Source organism: Heteronotia binoei, chromosome 21 (genome assembly GCF_032191835.1).
Source record: "Heteronotia binoei isolate CCM8104 ecotype False Entrance Well chromosome 21, APGP_CSIRO_Hbin_v1, whole genome shotgun sequence".
NCBI classification, from domain to species: Eukaryota; Metazoa; Chordata; class Lepidosauria; order Squamata; family Gekkonidae; genus Heteronotia; species Heteronotia binoei.
This window is the reverse complement of record NC_083243.1, coordinates 101,766,797-101,783,507: the sequence shown is the minus strand read 5'-3', so window position 1 is coordinate 101,783,507 and position 16,711 is coordinate 101,766,797. Positions and strand designations below refer to the sequence as shown.

Sequence of the window (16,711 nt, the reverse complement as noted above, 5' to 3'; positions counted from 1 at the left end):
TGGAGAACAGGCAAGTTTTTGGAGAACAAGTAATGATTAAAGGGGCCCTTCTTGATCAAAGGTAGTAAGGCTCTAAATACCAGTACTGTGTGGCAACCTGTGTGAAGGCATCTTTGTGTCGTGGGGCATCTGTCTAACCATTTTGTGATGCAGGATGCTGGACTCGATGGATCATTAATAATAATAATAATAAATTTATTTTTGTATCCCGCCCTCCCCCGCCAAAGGCAGGCTCAGGGCGGCTAACACGACACGGTATATACCATGATAATAAATACAATATTACAACAAACAATTAAGTGATTAAAACAAATAAAATTACATTCATAAGTTAAGTTAAAATTAAATAAACAGTTAAACCATTGTAAATTATACATTTCAGTGCTACAGTTCAACTAAGAAGGCTAGATGTCATTTCCCGGGTTTCATCTTAATGCAAGCTGAAAGAGGGCAGTTTTACAGGCCCTGCGAAACTGGTTTAGGTCTCGCAGGGCTCGCACCTCTTCTGGTAGTTGATTCCACCATTGGGGAGCCATAGTTGAGAAGGCTTGCTCCCTTGTTGATTTCAATCTAACCTCTCTTGGTCCAGGGACTTTTAAAAGGTTTTGAGAACTAGATCTCAATGCTCTCTGAGGGACATATGGGGAGAGGCGGTCCCTGAGGTAGGCAGGTCCTCGACTATATAGGGCTTTAAAGGTAATAACCAGCACCTTATAGCGAACTCGGTACACAATCGGCAGCCAGTGCAGGTCCCGCAGCCTAGGCTGCACATGTCCCCACCGAGGCAGTCCCACTAACAGCCTGGCCGCTGCATTCTGCACTAGCTGCAGTTTCCGCGTTCGTATAAGGGCAGCCCCATGTAGAGGGCATTACAGTAGTCTAGCCTCGAGGTGACCGTTGCATGGATCACAGTTGCCAGGTCTCTACGTTCCAGGAAGGGGGCCAACTGCCTCGCCCTCCTAAGATGCAAGAAGACGGATTTAGCAGTGGCAGCTATCTGGGCCTCCATTGTAAAGGAAGGCTCCAGTAGCACTCCCAAACTCTTGACCCTGCGCACTGGAATCAGTGACGCACCGTCAAAGGTTGGTAGGGAGATCTCCCCTCCCGGCCAGCCGCAACCTACGCAAAGGACCTCAGTCTTCGCTGGATTCAGCTTCAGCCCACTCAGCCTGAGCCAGTCCGCCACGGCTTGCAGCGCCTGGTCCAAATTTATAGGGACATCGTCAGTCCGGCCGTCCATCAATAGATAAAGCTGGGTGTCATCAGCGTACTGGTAGCAACCCAGCCCATACCTCCAGGCAATCTGGGCAAGGGGGCGCATGTAGATGTTAAATAACATCGGGGAGAGAACTGCCCCCTGAGGCACCCCACAGTTAAGTGGGTGTCTCTGGGACAGCTCTCCTCCAATCGCCACCCTTTGTCCCTGATCTTCAAGGAAGGAGGAGAGCCACTGTAAGGCTAGCCCCCGAATTCCTGCATCGGCGAGGCGGCGGGTCAGCAGCCGGTGGTCGACCATATCGAACGCTGCCGACAGGTCTAACAACAGCAGTACTGCCGAGCCGCCTCGGTCCAGATGTCGCCGGAGGTCATCCATGAGGGCGACTAGAACTGTCTCCGTCCCATGGCCCGGGCAGAAGCCGGACTGGTATGGATCTAAGGTGGAAGCGTCATCCAGAAAATCCTGCAACTGCAACGCCACAGCCCTCTCTATAATTTTGCCCAAAAAGGGCAAATTTGAGACCGGCCGATAATGAGCCAATTCGGCCGGGTCTGATGTAGCCTTTTTCAAGAGAGGGCGGACCACTGCCTCTTTCAGGGGTGTTGGAAAGAGACCGTCTGAAAGAGATCTATTTACGATGTCCCGTATAGGGCATCTTAGCTCCTCCTGGCAAGTTTTAATTAGCCAGGAGGGGCATGGGTCCAGATCACAAGTCGTTGGGCGTGCTGTGACAAGAATTCTGTCGACTTCCTCCAAGCTGAGTGGGTCAAAGCAATCCAAGATCAAACTAGAAGACATGCATTGGGTCTTGAGTTCACTTACTGTGTCTAAATTGGCAGGGCAGACGTAGCGGAGCGACTGGATCTTATCTGCAAAAAATTTCGCGAAAGCCTCACAGCCTATCTCCAGTTCCTTAGCTTTTGGATTGCCCTGTGGCAATATAGTGAAATTCCGAATTACCCTAAATAATTGTGCCGGGCGCGAGTTTGCAGACGCAATCTTGGCCGCAAAGTATGTTTTCTTTGCTGCCTTGACTGCCATCTCATAGGACTTCATAAACTTCCTATAAGATGTTCTAGCCGCTTCGTCACGGATACGCCGCCATTGCCTCTCTAGCCGTCTGAGGCCTTGTTTCAGCTGGCGTAACTCCGGGGTATACCACGGGGCCAGCCTAATCCGAGGTCGTAGAGGGCGTCGAGGAGCGATCTCATCGATGGCCCTAGAGAGCCGAGTGTTCCAGGTCTCAACCAGGCCATTGAGGGAATCGCCAGTGGGCCAGGAATCCCGCAGAGCCATTTGGAACCGTTCCGGGTCCATCTGGCTCTGCGGGCGAGCCATAATACGCTCGTCGCCTAAACCGGTTTGGGATGGCATATCTACACGAGCCCTGAGGCGAAGTGGTCCGACCACGGCACCGCTTCAGCGGTTATATCGTCCACTGTAACCCCGGCCGCAAAGATCAGGTCTAACATGTGCCCGGCCTGGTGAGTGGGGGTTGTAACAAATTGAGAGAGGCCTAGCGTCGCCATGGAAGACACTAGGTCCGTCGCCTGATTGGAGGCCGGGTCATCAGCATGGACGTTGAAGTCACCCAGGATCACCAGCCTTGGGTGCTCCAGCGCCCAGCCTGTCGCCGCCTCGAGCAGGGACGGTAAGGCGCTAGCTGGTGCGTTAGGCGTACGATACACCAGCCAGATCGCCAACCCCTCCCCAGCCTCCCACGCCAGACCAGCACATTCAATACCCTCGATCCTTGGGGCCGGGAGCGCCCTAAAGGAGTAAGCCTCTCGTATAAATAATGCCACTCCTCCCCCCCGCCCACTAGTCCGCGATTGGTGGAAGACTGAATAACCCGGGGGAGCTGTTTGTGAGAGGGCTACTGTATCACCCTCTCGATTCCAGGTTTCAGTCACGCAAGCCAGGTCCATGTCCTGCTCGAGTAAAAACTCTCGAAGGACTGAGGTCTTGTTGTTAATGGACCTGGTGTTGCATAGCACCAATGACGGAGGCGGGTTATTCAACCTGGCCCTGCTACTTGTCACCCTTGGGATGGGACACAGATTGGAGGAGGATCGAGCACTATCCTGTCTCAGTCCTCCTCCCTTACTCCATCTGTTCCCACCGCCATACCTCCCCCTCCCCAGGAGCACTGGAATCCCTGGACCAGTCATTCTCCGCTGGTGGCAGCCGCTGTCTTAGCCACCCTTAAGCACTACAAACACTACTGCCCCCCCCCAAACCACTCCGCCCTACTAGGACCTGGTGTCCAATTAACCCAATACCCCCAACCCTCAATCTCCTATGTATATTAATTGATAAAAATACAAGTCAAGTAGCCTAATCAATTAATTATAGTCCCACCCTGTTGGTCATCTTTAAATTAATTAGCTAAAAAAATTTATACAATTCTATCCAATATACACAATAAATAAGTCAAATGAGTTAATTAGTAAAAATTTATCGTTTTAAGCTAGTTGTTCCAGAGTAGGTGGAGGTAGGCTGTTGTTGAGTGCAATATGCTTGTCTAATTAAGGTAAAACAAGTGGGATAAGGTACTGGGTGATGTTATGCAAGGCAGCATATTAGAGATGATAAAGTGCGGAGTGCCAGGTTAGAGTTGAGGTTAGTGTTGAGGATAAGCGCCGGTGTGTGTGGGGGGGGGATGCCGTACCAAGTAAAAGTCCAGTAGCCTCCAGGTGCAGGGTCCAACAGATAAGGGTCCCGTCCGATGATTTTCTGCGTAGCCTGGCGAGCCCGCGGGAAGGCAAAACCCCCCTCGTGCTCCCCCACCACGAAGTGAAACTCCCTGCTCTGTATGCAGAGACAGTCAGTTCATTCAGGGGCCCCGCTCCGTCCGAGCACCCGGCTACTTCCCAGGTCTCCTGCATAGGTTCCTCTCGTCGGTGTCTGATGCTGGACAGATACTCTTAAGTTCTTTAGCTCTTTGCACTTCAGTGTATGTTTTATTTGTTTGCTGTTTCCTGTGTGTTTGCACAGAGCAGTTAGGTTTCCTAAACAATAATCCCTTATAAACTTACATTGACTTAAGTCTTTCATATTTCACCGTTACTATGAACTGGCCAGTTTTTCTACTGCTTTGGAGGCTCCTGGGCTTCCATTGTTTCCAGAGAGGAAGAAAAATGGTATATCTCTAGGCATTTAAGTTGTTAACAGTTAGATGCTACATGTCCCTGTTTAAACTTCTAAAAATCTTCCTTTCCCATTCCTTTCCTTACACTCCCTGATGCCCACTTCCATGCACAACATTTGTAGCTGATAGGATTTAAGTTTCTCTTGGAGCTGAAAGCGAAAAAGGGAGGTGAAGGAGCCAACAATGGACAGAAGCAGCAGCCACTGGAGATGGATCACTTTCAGGGGTCAGGGAGCATTTCCAGGATTGCAACAGGTCACCCTCCATCTCCTCTGAGAAGCTCAGAGATCACTGAGGCAGCAGGCTCCTTCTGTGTCTGTCCCAGAAAGTTCTGCTAATGTTGCATAAGCCATCTGCAGTAATGTCTGTCCCATGAAAGGAAAGGGGTGGACAGAGCTTTTTTTGTAGAAGGAACTCCTTTGCATATTAGGCCACATACCCTTGATGTAGCCGATCCTCCAAGAGCTTACAGGGCTCTTAGTATAGGGCCTGCTGTAAGCTCCAGAAGGATTGGCTACATTAGGGGGTGGACAAGCCTTGCTGATCAAGACAGATGTGTTTGAAATTTTGTTAATTTGAAGAATGTATTCCAGCTTGTGGATGTGAATGCAGGTCTTTAATGGAAGTATTACAGTTGATGTGCTCTGTCTTACCTTTGCAGGACAGTTTGTGTTGTCTAGCCTAATTCTTATTGTTTCTCACTGCTGATAGCTAACACAAAGCGACATGAATGTCATTGAGCCCCCACTGCTACAGTATCCTGACTGGAAAGGGCATATGTTGTAAGTAGTCTTTCTTCTTGCATTCCTTTTTCCTTTGTGTCTATGGGCCAAACTAGATATGACGTCTAATGTCAGTCAGTGCTGGGGTTCCCTTAACCCAACTGTGTCACAGCCGCACATTATATATGAGAACAAATTTCCCAAGCAAAGTGGAGCCCAATTCAGATTGGGAACCTTGCTCAGCGGGAGAAGGGGCTTAGCCTCCACCCCCTCACTGTTTTCCTGAGCCAAAGCAGTCGCAGCATTGTTACTTGCCTTCTGCAGCTCACAACAGGACAATAGTTTCTCCAAGATATTTTGACTCAGGAGAACAGTGTGTGGCAAGAGGCTGAAGCCCCTTCTTTCCCCACACCATGGTCCAAATCTGAATCAGGACCTAGTACGTTTGGGAATTTTGTTTTATAACAACAGCTGTGACACAAACAGAGTTGGGTCAGGCAGGGGAACCTTAAGTCCAGCTCGTGCTTGATGTCATATCTAGTTCTCCCCCCTGTTTCTCATATATGAATGAAAGATCATCAGATTCTGAGATATTCCAAATATATACTAACAAACCAGCTGTATGGGATGATGGTGATGTAAACATGTCTTTAGAAAATGTTCACTTTGCAGCCTTGTATGGTTTCTCAGGGCTAGAGAAATAATGTTTTTTATAGAAATTACTACAGAGCATGGTAGCTTGTGTGTAATGGCTTTTGTGTGATTTGTATGTTCAAATGTAATTGTAGCAGCTCTTCACAAAAATGGAGCATGTAGCCACTTCATTTCCATTAAATGTCTTTTATTTATCATGGTGAAACTGCAGAAACAGTTTTCAGAGAGTTTCTTGTCTTTTTGGCACTAAGAGACACCTAAGGATGCTCAAATTATCATGCTACATACATGGATGACATATTGGGTGTGGATTTCTGTTAGTTTATGTGCAGCAGACTTCATACCTCCTTTTCTTATGAGATGAAGGAATATGTGAAATCCAGTTGGATCTCAAATGCTTGTTTTTATGCACTGCTATTGTCATCTTCTTATCCCTTCACACTATGTTATTGTTTGCAAGTTTGCCACTTGCCACTCTGTAAATACCTGCACAAAGGTCTTACAATGTTGTATAAATGGAAAAATGTAACAGTTATGGTAGCCAAGACCATGGAAAGGCAAATGGCAAAGATTGACCATATGCTGAAAAAGAACAACAGGTGAAGCTGCCCATGAGACAAACCATGGGTCCAACTGGCTTTCCAAGGAACAATCCTAGCACTTCCCTAATGATGCTGCCTGAGATCCTGTCGACCAGGGGTGTCAAACATGCAGCCTGAGGGCCAAATCAGACCCCCCCCCCCAGAAGGCTCCTATCAGGTCCTTGAGCAACTGGCTGTCATCTGCTTCCTTCTCCGTCTCTCTTGCTTTCTTCTGCATAACACCTTGCTTTGCAAGGCTTGCTCAATCGCACAGCAGAGCTACTGAGCCAAGCCTCTCTTCATTCTATTGGGTGAGGCTCCTCCCCTTCCTGGTCCGCCTTTAAGACCAACAAGTGCTAATGTTTTAAGCATGTTTTATTTTAGGTTTTTAAAACTGTGTTTGTCTGTGTGCTTTATAAAGTTTATATCTCTGCTGTCTCATCTTAAATAGGTACACACATGGCCCTGCCCAATATGGCCTGGCCCGATAAGGTCTCATTTATGTCACATCTGGCCCTCATAACAAATGAGTTTGACGCCCATGCTGTAAACATTGCTGGCTGAATTTAGGGTCCTGTTCCTGAATGGCATGATTAGGAAGCATGGCCTCTTTCTTTTCTTTCTCTTATGTAAGTTATTTATCTATTCACTGGAAAGAATAGCATGCAAAGCGGTCCAAAGCTTTATTCTTATTTTGCAGCAGCTCATTGGATCTTTCTGTGGAACAGAGCACTTGGCTATACCTGAGAGAATAGCTGGGTTGATTTATCATCAGAAAGACCTATTTCTTTTGTAAGATTCCAGTTCTTATTTTAAAATATATGACAACTGAGTGAATTTGACAGGGGAAATTCTGAAAATATTTCTCAGTGCCATCCTAAGCAGAGTTATACCCTTCCAAGTCTATTGAAATCAGTGTGTTTTGAAGGGTGTAACTCTTTTTAGGATTACCCTGTAAATAGTGTTGCTCAAATGCAGCCATTATACCTGTGGACTGAATTTATTTATTTGATTTGATTTATATCCCGCCCTCCCTGCTGAAAGGATTCGGCTAGGGGAATAATGCTTCAGCTACTTGAAGGGGGCATTTATGTTTAAAATCTAAAGGAACGGTGGATTTTATGGCATCTGCTGTGTGAAATATGTGATGTCAGTTGGCCCGATGAAATGTATTTCATGGTTGCTCTATAAGACTTACTTGTGTTCTTCAGCTTGCGGGAGGAAGTAGCTCGATTTTTGACATATTACTGCAAGGCACCTGCACCTCTGAAAGCGGAAAATGTAGGTCAATTGCTTTTCTTTTCTTTTTAACCCTTCACTGTCAGATTCACTGAGAGCCAGCGTAGTGCAGAGTCAGATTAGGATCTGGGAGACCCTAATTTGAATTCCCACTCATCACAATGGTGTGAGAATAAAATGGAGGAGAGGGGAGTGATGTAAGCCACTTGGGGTCCCCATTGGAGATAAAGATGAATTCAGCTAGAAATAGTTACCTGTCTCTAAGGGCTTTCAGGTGAGAATAAAGTAGGCAATTTGATAGATCCTGATTAGAATCTCCCATACTTTTAAAGGTATACAGCAATGCCACAGAGCTGTTTTGAAGAATGGTTGCTGGGCAAGGGGTATTTAGTCTTTTCCTCCATTGTATCTTCAGCATTTGAAATTCTGACCCACCTATGCCCCTGGATCAGCAACTAGCTCTGTCTCCTATCCTGTGTGCAGCTCTGGAGGAAGCATTTAATTATTTAATTGGAGTAAAGGGTTTAACATCTTCTTTCCTAATGACCCTTCTGTTATCTTCAGATTTGGAGTACAGGATTCTAATCACAGATCTACTCCAGCAGGTCTAGTTTAAAACCCAGGAAGATTATTGTAAAAACCAGGATAGAACTTTGAGTATATGCAGACCTGTTGATTCCTGCATGCCCATTTCTACCATAATAAAGAGACCAAGATCCTGATCACCACAGTCAGTCCAAATTGGGGCCTCAAGGCACTTGGGAAATTAGTTTCCAGCAGATGCTTTGTGACTGAAGTGAATGGGAATCAGGTGGGAAAAATGAGACTCAACTTGGTGAGAGGCAGTCATGTGTAGTTTGGCCTATAATATTTTCTTGATTAACTTATGAATGAATTAACTGGACTTAGACTTTATATGGGCTTCTGCAGTTCTTTTTTTATGGTAGGTGAAGTATTACAGTTTATATAGTACTTTGTGGGGGTTTTGCTTTGTTTAGTTTTATTTCAAAATTTAAGTGCTGCCTCTTTAGACACCTACCCGAGGTTACTTACGAAGTAAAAATACAATAAAACCATAAAATAGCATACATTTTAATTTATGTTTATTCTTTAATTTTAATTTAATCTCACTCTAAACCATTTTTGGACTGATAGCCAGGAAATGGATTTTTTAAAAAAAGACTGGCTTGTCATGAAACATTTGTTTGACCATGTCAAAATAATAGATGATGATTTCTGAATAAAATAATGCTAATTAACTACTTCCCTGAAAGGAATATATCACCTTTTCCTGACTTTCTGATGGTTCAAGAGCCTTAATTGATTTCACAATGGTACTTTCTCTTCAAGACTGTGGCTCACCACAGTTGTGTCATAACCTTGATTCATAGCACTTGCACAATCAAATCTTTGTCTTTTGCCAAGGTGTTGGCATCTTGAATTTATAAGTGGAACAATTATTTGTGCTTTGAAGATATGGATGGGAGTAGATTTCCATACTTAGTGTCAGATGTTTTGTATGGTGAATACTCTTTTGTGACAGAGAGTAACATTTGTCCCACAATCTCTTCTGCAGGTAATTGTGCAGAATGGCTGTGGCTCTCTGTTTTCTGCTTTAGCTACAGTCCTCTGTGATCCTGGGGGTAAGTGTGAATGAGAGCAATTAAAACAAAATTGTTTGGATGGAAGTACAGTAGGAATAACATAATCACTTTTATGGGGAATAGCAATTTGCTAATGCTAGTTTTTGCCATGTACTCTGCTTGAACGCATCTGAATGTTGTCCTGTAAGGTACATAGAAAATTTGTGATTGGATTTCCAGATATTTTTTACATTAAAAAGCAGCGGGAGCTGGGGGGAGGAAGAGGGCATTTGATCAGAACTGTAGTGCATGAGGCAAGGGATTTTAACCTTTAGCTTGCTTTCCCACAATTGTTCTAAACTGCAGTAGAGCTCCCCGCCGCCCCCCCCCCCAGTACCATATAATCTGGTGGTTGATTTATCAATTTTCCATACAGAGGGACATGCAGAATTACTTTCTCTCAGCACTAAGCTTATGATCCAAACCAACCTCATCCTTACAACTGTTTAATATTATGGAAAAGAGATTTGCACAAGTGTCTCTAGTCTATTGTGTAGCCAGCTGTAATAAGATATCTTTGGCCAGCTGAGCCACTTTCCTCCTTCCATAGTGCTAAATCTCCACAGTTGATCTTTCTGCCTACAGAAGTATATTGTGTTGACCCTTTCATGCACTGATATGACAAAACCACATGGATGACATTGTATTCAGACAGGCTTGGAGGAAGCATGGTTTACTATAGCTGTACTGCTGCACTGCATGAAAGGACAAACATTCCATTTTAATTTCTGCTAGCAAATTTTGTGGAGTTAAAATTTATTAGTAGATATGGTAGTCATGGGTTGACTGGCCATTTAACTTACAGAGAAGTTTCCGCTGCCCCAGCTGACCACGAGAAAACAGAGCCAAGAGAAAACAGAGCCAAGCCCCAGCAACTCTGCCATTGACTCAGGCCCTTCATTGGCAGTAGCAACTGGTATCAGCTAACAAGCAACTACCAGCTTGTTTGAAGAACCAATTTGTGAGCAGCCCTGCAGCACTGGCAGGGGCTGCTTGGTTTGGCTTGATCCATTTTCACTTCTCAGCCCCGCTCTTGTTGGGGAAACTTGATTGGGGAAGATGGGGAAGCAGATGAAAGGTTCTGTCATGGTATCTGTAAGCAGAGGATGCTGATGGTCATAGATATTTCCCCTGCTTCCTCCCCCCACAGTTCCTTCTGACACTGGGAAAGTTTATTTCCAGGGTTGTAGGATGCATGTGGGCTAACAGCCAGTGTTGGGAAGAAGAAAAGTGTTAAATGGCCTGGCCTTCTTTTGTTAGTGCAGCTCTGCTGACAAGTGATTTTGCCACCTTCTCCCTCCCAACTGGTAGCCTCCTGACCTGCATGACTATTCATTCACATGGGCTCCCTAACCCTGGGAATAAACTTTCCTGGGATCAAAAAGGTCTGCTGCAGGGAGAGGAACATGGGGAAGAACTGTGATCTTTACACTCACGGATCACAAGATCCAACCCATATGGATGGCCCTCCCATCATCATGTAGATGGTCCCATCTAGGTACTTTGCTGAATCTTTAAATTTTCTTCATTTTTATGATTTTGTAACTATAAATTCTTTGTATCTTCAGTATAAAGTTTAGACCATTTTAGATATTTACAAGAAGTAGCAAAAGGGGTAACATTTAATGATTCACACTATTTCTCAGATGAATTTCTGGATCAAATCAAATAGATGCTCCTCTGATGCAGGGATAGAATATTCATCTCCCTGTGGGATTATAAACATTCTACTACTCTGAAAGGGATGAGGAAGCAGCGGTTGAGGAAGTGTGAGTTCTGTTCTTCTCTCAGTCTTTCTGGAGAATGCCCAAAGTGGCCCTTGAAGGAGGCAGTTTGATTATTATTCTGGCTGCTGGAGATATTGATTGGGTCACACTGGTATATATGTTCATTGAGGTGCCTCTTTGGATTTCCCTGATTCTCCTGGCGTTCTCTTCCTCCTTGCTTAATATTGGTAATTTGGTAAGGGTACTCAATTGATATAAAATAGTCTGCAATCTTACATTAATCTAGAACCTGAAGAGTGTGTGCTGCCCTCCAAGGGGTGAAACTGGCATTAAACATGCACCAGAATGACCATCTTTGGAGGAAAAGTAGACTCTCTTGGGTTTTTTGGAGATATTCAGAGGGAGATTAAACTGAAACCCTGGCCTCAGTTGTATTGTCCCAGTAATCAATTTCAAAAAGACAGACTGCAGCAGTGGTATAATTGACTTTATTGTTTCATTTCAGAAGCCTTCCTGATTGCTACCCCATTCTATGGGGGTATCACTCACAGTGTGTTTCTCTACGGGAATGTCAAGCTGGTCTATGCCCATTTAGACAGTCAGGTAAGCAGGGAAGTGGAATACTACCCCATTTCATCTGTTTAAATAAATGTTATCAGTGAAATGTCCTATGACAGTTCATGTGTAGTAACTTCAAACTCGGTGGTAATTGGAATCCAATGCACTTGAGCATATTGTTGATGGGTTACCAAAATGCTAGCAGAAATGTTTATTTACTGAACATTTGTGGTAAGAAGACCCATGTACCGTAGGCATATGTCAGTATGAATATAGTCTGCTTTGCAATCCAAACCCAAATTCAGTCTGAAATATGTATTTATTTATTTGATTTATATCCCGTCCTCCCCACCGAAGGCAGGCTTATGGCGACTCACAAATTAAAGGTCACACAGTCACAGTAGTGTGACCAAATAAAATAAAACAACAATAAAAACATAAAACATAAAACCAATTTCTAAAACATCTATGTGTGCTAGTATCATGGTTTCAGACAGCAATCAAGTTCTAATGGTGATTACCATTCTAAGAGGTCCTAGGATCACCGTAGTGTGATGAGGTTGACTGTTGGTAATGTTTTTATGGGCCGATCCCATTGCTGCAGGTGTTGTCATCATGAGAATGCATGGTGGAAGAGTGCTGTTTTGCAGGCCCTGTGGAAGCTCTTGCAGGGCCCTGACCTCCTCTAGCAACTCATTCCACCAGCTAAGGGCAGCAACGGAAAAGGCCCTGGCTCTCGTTGATTTGAATCTCACTTCTCTGATGCTGGGAACTGTTAAGAAGTTTTGAGACCCAGACCGAAGTGCTCGCTGGGGCATGTGCAGGGAAAGGCGGTCCCCAAGGTATGCAGGACCCTGGCCATATAGGGCTTTAAAGGTAATAATCAGCACCTTGAAGAGAATCTGGTACACTATCGGTAGCCAGTGCAGCGCTTTCAGCACAGGCTGAATGTGTTCCTGTAGAAGAACTCCCATTAACAGCCTGGCTGCAGCATTCTGCACTAGCTGGAGTCGCCGGATTTGGGACAAGGGAAGCCCCATGTAGAGGGCATTACAGTAATCCAGTCTCGAGGTGACCGTGGCATGGATCATGGCAATGACTTTTGCCAAGTCGTTGCATTCAAGAAAGGGGACCAACTGCCTTGCCATCCGCAAATGGTAAAAGGCTGACTTGGCACTAAGTGGCAGCTTCTTGGGCCTCCATTGTTGGAGGGATTCAAGAGCACCCCTAAGTTTTTAACCTTGGGCACCAGCGTGAGCTGCGCTCCATCGAAGGTCAATAAGCGGACCTCTGGTCCCGAACCGTGGCAACTCAGATACAGGACCTCTGTCTTTATCGGATTTAATTTCAGTCTACTCAGCCTGAGCCACCCCGCCATAGCTTGCAGTGCTGAAGACAGATCTTCCGGGGTGGAGTCAGACTGGCTACCCATCAACAGAGCTGGGTGTCATCTGCATACTGGTGACAACCCAGCCCATACTTCTGGGCAATCTGGGTGAGGGGGCACATGTAGATGTTGAATAACATCGGAGAAAGAACTGCTCCCTGTGGCACCCCACAGATAAGTGGGTGTCGGGACAGTTCCTCTCCTAGCGCCACCCTCTGTCCCCAACCCTGGAGAAAGGAGGAAAGCCACTTCAAGGCCAACTCCTGGATCCCAGTGTCAGCGAGGCTGATGGTGGACTGTGTTGAATGCTGCCGACTGGTCTAGCAACATCAGCACCGCCGAGCCACCTCTGAACCCCCAAATAGTAAGGAAGAAAGCCCTTTTTCTGACAACTTTCATGTCTATGCTACTGGCTTAGGTTCTAAACATTATTTTTTGTAATGCCCTTGGTTTGGGCAGTGACCTATGCAAATGGCTATAAGGGATCTTTGACAAAGTGGTGAGGTGCCTCAACAAGCTTGGAAGGAATCCTGAGAATCCTGAAAATGAAATCGGGGGCCGTTTATTGAGGCAATAGTACAGCTGGGCTGGAGAATTAGAAAAGTCAAGTAGTCGAGATAATAGCAAATATTCACTCTAATACCTAACAACAGAAGTTCATGTCAAGAGCTGGTCAGTAGAACTATTCTAGCTTCAAGCTGGAATGCTTCCAGTTCCAAGTTACTCAAGAGGGTAAATGAAAAATCAACTAAGTAGAGTGAGTTGAAACAGGGATTGTATATTACAAGGGGACTGTATAGTGAATTGAAACAGGGATTGTACCTACTTAAAAGGGGACTGTATATTTTAAAAAAGCTATCATAAAGGTAGAATGCCAGCAGGGGGGTGGGGGCTTTCCAGTGTTTTGCACTGAGTGTCACATGTATGACTATCTGCCCACAGGACAGAAGTCTTGGGTGCGTGCTCGCTGCAAGGAGCTCCTGGTCCTCAGGGAACAAGTTCGTACCCTTGAGGCTGAGGTGACTGACCTGGAGAAGCAGAGACAGTCAATTAGACACTTGGGGAAGACTCTCGGGGACGTACTATATGAGCCCCGCTCTGAATGTGGCAGCCCCATTGCTGCCAGGGAGCATGAGGGTCGAGAGGGAACAGGGCACTGTGCTGAGGATAAGGGGAATGCGCCCTCAGAAGGGACCTCTTCTTCAGTTGGTGAGTGGGAATCCTTTCGCACCAAGGAACCATCCCTGGGTGGGGAGAGAGGGGGGGGGGGTCTTGGTAGTTGGTGATTCGATCCTTGGGCAAATAGACAGCTGGGTGGCAAAACTGCGTACTGACCGTATGGTGACTTGCCTGCCTGGTGCAAAGGTAGCAGACATTACGCGTGTAGTAGATAGGCTGATAGACAGTGCTGGGGAGGAGCCAGTGGTTGTGGTGCATGTTGGCACCAATGATGTGGGGAAATGCAGTCGTGAGGCCTGGAGGAAAAATTTAGGCTGCTAGGCGGAAGACTTAAGGCCAGGACCTTCTCAGAAGCGCTTCCACGTGCAGGGCAGGCACAAATTAGAAGTCTCAATGTGTGGATGAGACGATGGTGTAAGGAGGAAGGGTTTAAGTTTGTTAGGCACTGGGATGCTTTCTGGAACAAGCAGGAGCTGTACAAAAGAGATGGTCCCCACTTGTCCCCAGATGGAACCAGGCTGCTGGTGCTTAAAATCAAAAAGGTGGCAGAGCAGTTTTTAAACTAAATCTTGGGGGAAAGCCGACAGGAGATGAAATGTCTCTGGTTTGGGAGGACTCATCTCAAAGAGATGAAGGGTTAGCTGTTACTTTTCTACTGGGTAATGAATCAGAGTTGTCCACTGAGATGGTGACAAACAGTATGGACTGTCTGCCAAAGTCTCGAAGCGGCAGGAGGAAGGTTGCGGGCCTAGCTTGCCTGGGAAATTATAGATGTTTGTATGCAAATGCTAGAAGTGTTTGAAGTAAAATTGGTGAGTTGGAATGTTTAGTGTTGGGAGAAAACATAGACATTGTGGGAATTTCAGAAACTTGGTGGAATGAGGAGAATCAGTGGGACACGGTGATTCCTGGATATAAGTTATATCGGAAGGATAGGGAGGGAAGGGTTGGAGGTGGGGTGGCTCTGTATGTCAGAGAGGGTATACAGTCCAGTAGGACTGAGGTCAGAGAATTAGATTCCCTTCTAGAAATGCTTTGGGTTGAAATAGAGGGCCCAAAAGGAAATTTAACTATAGAAGTTTGTTATTGCCCACCAAATCAAAAGATAGAGGACGATTATAATATGATGGAAGGCTTAAAGATAGCGGCTAAATGTAAAAACTGTGTCGTAATAGGTGATTTTAACTACCCGCAGATTGATTGGGTCAATATGTGTTCTGGTCGAGAGAAAGAGATTGAGTTTCTTGATGCTCTCAATGACTGTGCTATGGAGCAGATGGTCTCTGAACCTACCAGGGGTAATGCCTAAGACTTGGTGAGAGATGTAAAAGTGATCGCACCGCTTGGGAGCAGTGACCATAACGTTATTGATTTCACCATTTGTATAAATAGAGAGTTGCCCCAAAAGACTGGCACAACCACGTTTAACTTTAAAAGGGGTAAATTCTCTGAGATGAGGAAGCATGTGAAGAGGAAACTGAAAGGAAAGGTAAATACAGTCAAAACCCTTGGGGAAGCTTGGAGGCTATTTAAAACTACAATCCTAGAAGCTCAGATAAAATACATACCACAAGTTTGGAAAGGCACAAACAGGTATAAGAAAAGGCCTGCATGGTTAACAAAGTAATGGAAGCTGTAAAAGGTAAGAAGGACTCATTTAAGTGGTGGAAAGCTAGTCCAAGTGAGATTAATAAAAAGGGAACACAGGCTGTGGCAAATCAAATGCAACACTGTGATCAGGCAGGCAAAAAGGGACTGAGAGGAGCATATTACAAAAAAACATAAAGACCAACAATAAAAATTACTTCAAATATATTAGAAGCAGGAAACCAGCCAGGGAGACAGTGGGGCCCTTGGATGACCAAGGAGTAAAAGGATTACTGAAGGATAGGGAAATGGCTGAAAAGCTGAATGCATTTTTTGCCTCCGTCTTCACTGTGGAAGACGAGAAGTGTTTGCCCGCTCCAGAACCACTAATTTTGGAAGGGGTGTTGAAAAACCTGAGTCAGATTGAGGTGACAAGAGAGGAGGTCCTACAACTGATAGACGAATTAAAAACTAATAAGTCACCAGGTCCGGATGGCATACATTCAAGAGTTCTGAACGAACTCAAAGTTGAACTTGTGGATCTTCTGACAAAAATATGTAATCTTTCATTGAAATCTGCCTCCGTTCCTGAGGACTGGAAGGTAGCAAATGTCACCCCCATCTTTAAAAAGGGTTCCAGAGGAGATCTGGGAAATTACAGGCCAGTCAGTCTGACTTCAATACCGGGAAAGTTATCAAGGACAGAATGAGTAGGCACATTGATGAACACGGGTTATTGAGGAAGACTCAGCATGAGTTCTGTAAGGGAAGATCCTGCCTCACTAACCTGTTGCATTTCTTTGAGGGGGTGAACAAACATGTGGACAAAGAAGACCCAATAGATGTTGTTTACCTTGACTTCCAGAAAGCTTTTGATAATTCCTCATCAAAGGCTCCTTATAAAGCTCGAGAGTCATGGAGTAAAAGGACAGGTCCTCTTGTGTATCAAAAACTGGCTAATTAATAGGAAGCAGAGAGTGAGTATAAATGGGCAGTCTTTGCAGTGGAGGAAGGTAAGCAGTGGGGTGCCACAGGGCTCAGTACTGGGTCCCATGCTCTTTAAC

The 16,711-nt window shown here is 45.4% G+C and overlaps 1 protein-coding gene across 3 annotated transcripts in view; it reads left to right on the top strand.

Moving 5' to 3' along the window:
• ACCS (1-aminocyclopropane-1-carboxylate synthase homolog (inactive)) overlaps nt 1-16,711 on the top strand; it is an 81,824-nt gene that overhangs the window by 54,953 nt on the left and 10,160 nt on the right. For all 3 annotated transcript variants that reach the window (XM_060262048.1, XM_060262046.1, XM_060262047.1), the window contains exons 4-7: nt 5,082-5,152; nt 7,539-7,608; nt 9,143-9,209; nt 11,442-11,539. In XM_060262048.1, the coding sequence (XP_060118031.1) occupies nt 5,082-5,152; nt 7,539-7,608; nt 9,143-9,209; nt 11,442-11,539 (306 nt within the window). The remainder of the gene's footprint in view (nt 1-5,081; nt 5,153-7,538; nt 7,609-9,142; nt 9,210-11,441; nt 11,540-16,711) is intronic.